General features: G+C 68.0%; 1 protein-coding gene across 1 annotated transcript; it reads right to left on the bottom strand.

The window, feature by feature from the left end:
- Nucleotides 1-1,728: 1,728 nt before the first annotated feature.
- Nucleotides 1,729-9,422, bottom strand: VAMP8 (vesicle associated membrane protein 8). The gene is made up of 3 exons (XM_064175512.1): nt 9,366-9,422; nt 5,184-5,360; nt 1,729-2,696 (listed from the first exon to the last, which is right to left on the bottom strand). Exons 1-3 carry the CDS (start codon nt 9,366-9,368, stop codon nt 2,559-2,561), a joined length of 318 nt encoding a protein of 105 aa, XP_064031582.1. The 5' UTR covers nt 9,369-9,422; the 3' UTR covers nt 1,729-2,558.
- Between the last annotated feature and the right edge of the window lie 380 nt (nt 9,423-9,802).

Here is a 9,802-nt window from a genome sequence, read left to right as displayed (position 1 = left end):
CGTGGGTGCTCCAAGCGCCCTCCCCATGTCCCCCCCCCGCGTGGGTGCCCTAAGCCCCCTCCCCGTGTCCCCATCCCCGCGTGGGTGCCCCAAGCGCCCTCCCCGTGTCCCCCTCCCGCGAGTGGGTGCCCCATGCCCCCTCCCCGTGTCCCCATGCCCGCGTGGGTGCCCCAAGCCCCCTCCCCGTGTCCCATCCCCGCGTGGGTGCCCCAAGCCCCCTCCCCGTGTCCCCCCCCCCGCGTGGGTGCCCCAAGCCCCCTCCCCGTGTGTCCCCCCCTCGCGTGGATGTCCAAAGTGCCCTCCCCGTCCCCTCCAGCCCCCTGATGCGTGGGGGATGTCCCCCGGGGGTCTCCTTAACAACACTCCCTCCCCCTCCCCCCACGGACACGGCCGCGGGATCCCAAGTCCCTGTAACCCCCCACCCGCGACGTGGGGCTCACACCTGTGTCCCCACGGCCCCCACGTCTGTGTCTCCCCCCCCCACACCCCCCAGCGCCCCCCAAGCCTTCAAAGCATCCCGGACAGGTGTGGGGATGTCCCCCCCGCCCCACGACCCTGCGGTCCCTCCCCCACCCACGCAGGTTCGCTCACGTCCTCACTCCCCCATCCCCCCCCCCCCCGCCCCGGCAGAGTGGCAGTGCCAGGGCCACACTGTGCCCTTTGTTCCCTGGCGCCAGCCACCCGCCTGGCACCGCTCCCCCGCCCTGGCGTGGCATCACGTGTCCCCACTCGTGTCCTCGACGTATGGCCCCACTCGTGTGTCCCCTATGCCCCCACTCGTGTGTCCCCCTCAGTGTCCCCACTCGTGTCCTCGACGTATGGCCCCACTCGTGTGTCCCCCATGCCCCCACTCGTGTGTCCCCCTCAGTGTCCCCACTCGTGTCCTCAATGCATGTCCCTACTCGTGTGTCCCCCATGCCCCCACTCGTGTGTCCCCCCTCAGTGTTCCCACTCGTGTCCTCGACGTATGGCCCCACTCGTGTCCCCATGTCCCCACCCGTGTGTCCCTCCGTGTCCCCACTCGTGTCCCCTCCATGTGTCTCCACGCGTGTCCCACTCGTGTGTTCCATGTCCCTATGTGTGCCCCACTCGCCCCCTCCATGTCCCCACTCGTGTCCCCCCCAATGTCCCCTCCATGTGTCCCCCTCGTCCTCATGTGTACCCCACTCGTCCCCTCACGTCCCCATACGTTTCCCACTCGTGTCCCCACTCGTGTCCTCCCGTGCCTCCATGTGTCCCCACTCGTCTCCACATCTGCCCCACTCATGTCCCTATGTGTGTCCCACTCGTGTCTCTGTGTCTCCACGTGTCCCCCTATGTGTCCCCACTCGTGTGTCCCCTCCACGTGTCCCCACTCGTGTCCCTCTGTGTCCCATTTGCGTCCCACTCGTGTCCCCATGTGTGCTCCCATTTGTGTCCCCATATGTGTCCCCACTCGTGTCCCCCCACTTGTGTGTGTCCCCATGTGTCCCCTCCATGTGTCCCCACTCGTGTCCCCCCCACTTGTAAGTCCATATGTATCCCCTCCACGTGTCCCCACTCGTGTCCCTCTGTGTCCCCATTTGTGTCCCACTCGTGTCCCCACGTGTGCTCCCACTTGTCTGTGTCCCCACTCGTGTCCCCCCACTTGTGTGTGTCCCCATCTGTATCCCCACTCGTGTCCCTCCAGGTCTCCACCTGTGTCCCCACTCGTGTCCCCCACGCACACAGAGCTCAGCTCATCACTGCTGTATTGCCCAGGGGGTGCCCGCGGGTGGGCAGGGGATGCCCCTGCAGGGAGGGATGATGCCAGGGCAGGGGGTGCCCACGAGTGAGCAAATGCCCCTGCAGGGAGGGATGATGCCAGGGCTGGGGGTGCCCACGAGTGGGCAAGAGATGCCCTTGCAGGGAGGGATGGTGCCCGGGCTGGGGGTGCCCACGAGTGGGCAAATGCCCCTGCAGGGAAGGATGATGCCCGGGCTGGGGGTGCCCACGAGTGGGCAAATGCCCCTGTAGGGAGGGATGATGCCAGGGCTGGGGGTGCCCACGAGTGGGCAGGAGATACCCCTGCAGGGAGGGATGGTGCCCGGGCTGGGGGTGCCCACGGGTGGGCAGGGGATGCCCCTGCAGGGAGGGATGATGCCCGGGCAGGGGGTGCCCACGAGTGGGCAGGGGATGCCCCTGCAGGGAGGGATGATGCCAGGGCAGGGGGTGCCCACGGGTGGGCAAGAGATGCCCTTGCAGGGAGGGATGATGCCCGAGCTGGGGATGCCCACGAGTGGGCAGAGGATGCCCCTGCAGGGAGGGATGATGCCCGGGCTGGGGGTGCCCACGAGTGGGCAGAGGATGCCCCTGCAGGGAGGGATGATGCCAGGGCTGGGGGTGCCCACGAGTGGGCAGAGGATGCCCCGGCAGGGAGGGATGGTGCCCGGGCTGGGGGTGCCCACGAGTGGGCAGGGGATGCCCCGGCAGGGAGGGATGATGCCAGGGCTGGGGGTGCCCACGAGTGGGCAGGGGATGCCCCGGCAGGGAGGGATGGTGCCCGGGCTGGGGGTGCCCGCGGGTGGGCAGCGGTGCCGCTAGATGACGCCAGTGGCCAGCAGGATGATGAGGATGAGGAGGATGGCACCCACGGTGCCCAGCAGTGCCAGCAGCTTGGCATTGCGCCACCAGTAGCGCCGAGAGACCTTCTGCGACGTCGTCTTGAAGTGCTCCGACTGCGGGGGGAGGGCACCGCTCAGGGGGGCACCCTGGGCACCCCACCCCCACTGCCACCATGGGCACACACAGCCCCTCCCCGCTGCCAACACGAGGGCACTCACTGCCACCCTGGGCACACTCACTGCCACCCTAGGGGTACACTCCCACCACCCTGGGCACATGCACTGCCACTCTGGGCACCCTCACTGCTACCCTGGGCACACCCTTACCACCTTGGGCACATGCACTGATACCCTGGGGACACTCACTGCCACCCTGGGGACATTCACTGCCACCCTGGGCACATGCACTGATACTCTGGGGACACTCACTGCCACCCTGGGCACACTCACTGCCACCCTGGGCACACCCTTACCACCTTGGGCACACTCACTGCTAACCTGGGCACATTCACTGCCACCCTGGGCACATGCACTGCCACCCTGGGCACACCATCACCACCCTGGGCACATGCACTGCCACCCTGGGCACACTCACTGCTAACCTGGGCACACTCCCTGCCACCCTGGGCACACCCTTACCACCCTGGGCACATTCACTGCCACTCTGGGCACCCTCACTGCCACCCTGGGCACACTCACTGCTACCCTGGGCACATGCACTGCCACCCTAGGGGTACACCCTCACCACCCTGGGCACATTCACTGCCACCCTAGGGGTACACCCCCACCACCCTGGGCACATGCACTGCCACTCTGGGCACACTCACTGCTACCCTGGGCACACCCTTACCACCTTGGGCACATGCACTGATACCCTGGGGACACTCACTGCCACCCTGGGCACATTCACTGCCACCCTGGGCACACTCACTGCCACCCTGGGCACATTCACTGCCACCCTGGGCACATGCACTGATACCCTGGGGACACTCACTGCCACCCTGGGCACACTCACTGCCACCCTGGGCACATGCACTGCCATCCTGGGCACACCCTCACCACCCTGGGCAGATTCACTGCTACCCTGGGCACACCCTTACCACCCTGGGCACACTCACCGCTACCCTGGGCACATCCTTACCACCCTGGGCACACTCACTGCTAACCTGGGCACATTCACTGCCACCCTGGGCACATGCACTGCCACCCTGGGCACACCATCACCACCCTGGGCACATGCACTGCCACCCTGGGCACACTCACTGCTAACCTGGGCACACTCCCTGCCACCCTGGGCACACCCTCACCACCCTGGGCACATTCACTGCCACCCTAGGGGTACACCCCCACCACCCTGGGCACATGCACTGCCACTCTGGGCACCCTCACTGCCACCCTGGGCACACCCTCACCACCCTGGGCACATGCACTGCCACCCTGGGCACACCCAATGCCACCCTGAGGACACCCACTGTGACCCCAGGGTCCCCCACTGCCACCCTTTGTGCCCCGTGCCCCCACCCTCAGTGCCCAACTAGACCCAGTGCCCCTTGAGCCAACGTGGGGACCTTGTGCCACCTGGAGAGCCCTGTGCCCACCTCAGGGGCACACAGTGCCCACCCTGAGCTCCTCACATCCATCCTGTGAACTCTGTGCCCAACCTGAGCTCCTGGTGCCCACCTCAGGGGCACACAGTGCCCACCCTGAGCTCCTCACACCCATCTGGGGAACCCTGTGCCCAACCTGAGCTCCTGGTGCCCACCTCAGCCACCCTTGTGCCACCTCAAGAGCCTTGTGCCCACCTCAGGGGCACACAGTGCCCACCCTGAGCTCCTCACACCCATCTGGTGAACCCTGTGCCCAACCTGAGCTCCTGGTACCCACCTCAGCCACCCTTGTGCCACCTGGAGAGCCCTGTGCCCACCTCAGGGGCACACAGTGCCCACCCTGAGCTCCTCACACCCATCTGGTGAACCCTGTGCCCAACCTGAGCTCCTGGTGCCCACCTCAGCCACCCTTGTGCCACCTGGAGAGCCTTGTGCCCACCTCAGGGGCACACAGTGCCCACCCTGAGCTCCTCACACCCATCTGGTGAACCCTGTGCCCAACCTGAGCTCCTGGTGCCCACCTCAGCCACCCTTGTGCCACCTCAAGAGCCTTGTGCCCACCTCAGGGGCACACAGTGCCCACCCTGAGCTCCTCACACCCATCTGGTGAACCCTGTGCCCAACCTGAGCTCCTGGTGCCCACCTCATCCACCCTTGTGCCACCTCAAGAGCCTTGTGCCCACCTCAAAGGCACACAGTGCCCACCCTGAGCTCCTCACACCCATCTGGTGAACCCTGTGCCCAACCTGAGCTCCTGGTGCCCACCTCAGGGGCACACAGTGCCCACCCTGAGCTCCTCACACCCATCTGGTGAACCCTGTGCCCAACCTGACCTCTTGGTACCCACCTCAGCCACCCTTATGCCACCTGAAGAGCCTTGTGCCCACCTTAGGACCCTGCCATTCACCTTAACGACCCCATGCCCAGCTCGCCGCCCCCTGTGCCCGCTCTGGAGCCCCGTGGCACGGGCGGGTGCCCGCGCAGGTGCCCGCACCGTGGCCTGCAGGTCTTGGCTCTTGCTGTGGAGCTGCTCCAGGTTCTCTCCCCGTGCCAGGATCCTCTCCACGTTCTGGCTCATGATGCTTTTGACTCCCTCCACCTCCCGCTGCAGCTCCTGCACACGCTCCGTGCCCGCCTGGGTGCCAGCCTGGGTGCCAGCCTCGGTGCCCGCCTGCCGCCAGGCCGCACGCCTCAGAGCGGGCACCTGCTGCTGCCCCAGCCAGAGCCTGGCATCCCTCCAGAGCTTCTTGTGTCGCTTGGGGGTAGGTGTCCCCCCCCCAGAAGTGGTGCCTGGCATCTTCTTGGCACCTCGTGTGAACCCCATGGGCACTACCCAGCAATATATATGCACCCCCTGGGCATCCCTAGGGTACCACCCAGGCACCTCATGGGCATCCCATAGGCACCCCTATGGGCATCCCTAGGGTACCACCCAGGCACCTCATGGGCACCCCACATGCACCCCATGGGTACCACCCAAGCACCCCTGTGTACCCCATATGCACCCCCCTGGGCACCCCTAGGGTACCACCCAAGCACCCCATGGGCACCCCACATGAACCCCTGGGCATCCCATGGGCACTCCCCAGCTCCTTATGTACACTCCATGGGCATCCCTGGGGTACCAACCAAACACCCCCTGGGCACCCTATATGCACCCCTGGGCACCCCTAGGGCACCACCCAAGCACCCCCTGGGTACCCCTGTGGTACCACCTAAGCACCCCCTGGGCACCCCATATGCACCCCTCTGGGCATCCCTAGGGTACCACCCAAGCACCCCCTGGGCACCCCATATGCACCCCTGGGCATCCCTAGGGTACCACCCAAGCACCCCTAGGGCACCACCCAAGCACCCCCTGGGCATCCCAAGGGTACCACCCAAGCACCCCCTGGGCACCCCATATGCACCCCTGGGCATCCCTATGGTACCACCCAAGCACCCCTGGGCACCTCATATGCACCCCCCTGGGCACCCCTAGGGTACCACCCAAGCACCCCTGGGCACCTCATATGCACCCCCTGGGCATCCCTAGGGTACCACCCAAGCACCCCCTGGGCACCCCATATGCACCCCTGGGCACCCCATATGCACCCCCCTGGGCACCCCTAGGGTACCACCCAAGCACCCTCCTGGGCACCCCACATGAACCCCATGGGCACCCCTAGGGTACCACCCAAGCACCCCATGGGCACCCCATATGCACCCCATGGGCATCCCTAGGGTATCACCCAAGCACCCCATGGGCACCCCACATGAACCCCTGGGCATCCCATGGGCACTCCCCAGCTCCTTATATATACCCCATGGGCATCCCTGGGGTACCAACCAAACACTCCCTGGGCACCCCATATGCACCCCTGGGCACCCCTAGGGTACTACCCAAGCACCCCTGGGCACCCCATATGCACCCCTGGGCATCCCTATGGTACCACCCAAGCACCCCTGGGCACCTCATATGCACCCCCCTGGGCACCCCTAGGGTACCACCCAAGCACCCCCTGGGCACCCCATATGCACCCCTGGGCACCCCTAGGGTACCACCCAAGCACCCCCTGGGCACCCCATATGCACCCCTGGGCACCCCATATGCACCCCTGGGCATCCCTAGGGTACCACCCAAGCACCCCTAGGGCACCACCCAAGCACCCCCTGGGCATCCCAAGGGTACCACCCAAGCACCCCTGGGCACCCCATATGCACCCCTGGGCATCCCAAGGGTACCACCCAAGCACCCCTGGGCACCTCATATGCACCCCTGGGCATCCCTATGGTACCACCCAAGCACCCCTGGGCACCCCAATGCACCCCATGGGCACCCCTGGGCACCCCACATGCACCCCATGGGCACCCCCAAGGTACCAACCAAGCACCCCTGGGCACCCCACATGCAGCCCATGGGCACCCCCAAGGTACCACCCAAGCATCCCATGCCCACCCCAAGTACCACCCTAGTGATGCCAAGGCACTTCCCATAGCACCCCAGAGGCACCCAGTGGGCACCCCTGCACCCAGCAAGCCCCTCATGGGCACCCCACAGCACCCTGGGCACCCCCCTGCCATCCTCTAGGTACCCTCTCAGGCACCCCAAAGGTGCCCCCAACACCCCAGAGGTGCCCCAAGCATCTGCCAGGCACCACTTGGGCACCTCCTCAAGCACCCTGTGGGCACTCTGCAAGCTCCCTGGGCACACTCCAAGTACCCCATAGGCACCCCAGGACCCGATGGGTACCCCCATACGTGCCCCATGGGCACCCCAGATTCCCCTGGGCACCCCATAGCTGCCCCATAGGTGCCCTCTATGGGCACCCCAGACCCCTATGGACATTCCACAGGTGCCCCATATGTGCCCCAGACCCACCACATTGGCACCCCAACCCCCACGGGCACCACATTGGCACTCCACAGGTGCCCCCTATGTAGCCCAGCCCCCCATGGGCACCCCGTAGCTGCCCCATATGTGCCCCAGCCCCGTCCCTGGGCACCCCTGGCCCCCGTGGGCACACCATTGGCACCCCAGCCCTGTCCCCGGGCACCCCTGCCCCCCGCGGGCACCCCACAGGTGCCCCATATGTGCTCCAGCCCCGCCCCTGGGCACCTCTGCCCCCCACTGGCACCCCACAGGTGCCACATATGTGCCCTAGCCCCGTCCCCGGGCACCCCTGCCCTCCATGGGCACCCCATTGGCACCCCACAGGTGCCCCATATATGCCCCAGCCCTGTCCCCGGGCACCTCTGCCCCCCATGGGCACCACATTGGCACTTCACAGGTGCCCCAGCCCTGTCCCCGGGCACCCCTACCCCCCGTGGGCATCCCATAGCTGCCCCATATGTGCCCCAGCCCCGTCCCTGGGCACCCCTTCCCCCCGTGGGCACCCCACAGGTGCCCCATATGTGCCCCAGCCCCGTCCCTGGGCACCCCTTCCCCCCGTGGGCACCACATTGGCACCCCACAGGTGCCCCAGCCCCATCCCTAGGCACCCCTGCCCCCCATGGGCACCACATTGGCACCCCACAGGTGCCCCAGCCCCATCCCTAGGCACCCCTGCCCCCCATGGGCACCACATTGGCACCCCACAGGTGCCCCAGCCCCATCCCTAGGCACCCCTGCCCCCCGTGGGCACCCCACTGGCACCCCACAGGTGCCCCAGCCCCATCCCTAGGCACCCCTGCCCCCCGTGGGCACCCCACTGGCACCCCACAGGTGCCCCAGCCCCATCCCTAGGCACCCCTGCCCCCCGTGGGCACCCCACAGGTGCCACATATGTGCCCCAGCCCCATCCCCGGGCACCTCTGCCCCCCATTGGCACCCCACAGGTGCCACATATGTGCCCCAGCCCCGTCCCTGGGCACCCCTGCCTCCCGTGGGCACCCCATTGGCACCCAACAGGTGCCACATATGTGCCCCAGCCCCAGCCCCGGGCACCTCTGCCCCCCATTGGCACCCCACAGGTGCCACATATGTGCCCCAGCCCCGTCCCTGGGCACCCCTGCCCCCCGTGGGCACCCCATTGGCACCCCACAGGTGCCCCAGCCCCATCCCTAGGCACCCCTGCCCCCCATAGGCACCCCACTGGCACCCCACAGGTGCCCCAGCCCCATCCCTAGGCACCCCTGCCCCCCGTGGGCACCCCATTGGCACCCCACAGGTGCCCCAGCCCCATCCCTAGGCACCCCTGCCCCCCGTGGGCACCACATTGGCACCCCACAGGTGCCCCAGCCCCATCCCTAGGCACCCCTGCCCCCCATAGGCACCCCACAGGTGCCCCATATGTGCCCCAGCCCCATCCCCGGGCACCTCTGCCCCCCATTGGCACCCCACAGGTGCCACATATGTGCCCCAGCCCCGTCCCTGGGCACCCCTGCCCTCCATGGGCACCCCACAGGTGCCACATATGTGCCCCAGCCCCGTCCCTGGGCACCCCTGCCTCCCGTGGGCACCCCATTGGCACCCAACAGGTGCCACATATGTGCCCCAGCCCCAGCCCCGGGCACCTCTGCCCCCCATTGGCACCCCACAGGTGCCCCATATGTGCCCCAGCCCCGTCCCTGGGCACCTCTGCCCCCCGTGGGCACCCCACAGGTGCCCCATATGTGCCCCAGCCCTGCCCCCGGGCACCTCTGCCCTCCATGGGCACCCCACGGGCACTCCCCCCCGGCCCCCCCCGGCCCCCACCATTGCCGCCGCCGCTGCCGGTGCCGCTCCCGTCCCGTTCCGCTCCCGGTCCCGTTCCGCTCCCGGTCCCGCCCCGCCCGCAGCTTCCGGGAGCGGCAGCGGCAGGCACCGGGCCGGGGGGGGCGGTGGGGCCGGGGGTGGGGGGGTCAGGTCAGAGGTCACGGCGGGGGCAGGGGTTGCGGGGGGGGGCAGGAGGTGCTCCGGGCCGGGGGGGGGGCGCGGGGGGGGGGCAGGGCGGGACCCCCGCGCTCGCCGTGACGTGGCGTGACGTCACGGGAGGAGGCGGAGCCGCGGCGATGGCGGCGGCGGCGGCGGAGGGTAACCGGAGGGGGGATGGGGGGGAACGGGGGTCTGGGGGGGGAACTGGGGGGGAGGGGGAGAGGGGAACGGAGCGGGGGGAGGGGGAACGGAGGGGGGGGAGGGGGAACGGAGCCGAG

This window comes from Pogoniulus pusillus, chromosome 42 (assembly GCF_015220805.1).
Source record: "Pogoniulus pusillus isolate bPogPus1 chromosome 42, bPogPus1.pri, whole genome shotgun sequence".
Lineage (NCBI taxonomy): Eukaryota > Metazoa > Chordata > Aves > Piciformes > Lybiidae > Pogoniulus > Pogoniulus pusillus.
The sequence above is the reverse complement of the archived record's forward strand: the minus strand, read 5'-3'. Positions and strand labels throughout refer to the sequence as shown.

What these genes read in the sequence shown, in the direction of transcription:
- VAMP8 (XM_064175512.1), bottom strand. An exon ending in GCCAAGACCTGCAGGCCACG is followed by an intron (nt 2,697 to 5,183) that starts GTGCGGGCACCT and finishes CTCCCCCCGCAG; the next exon opens with TCGGAGCACTTCAAGACGAC.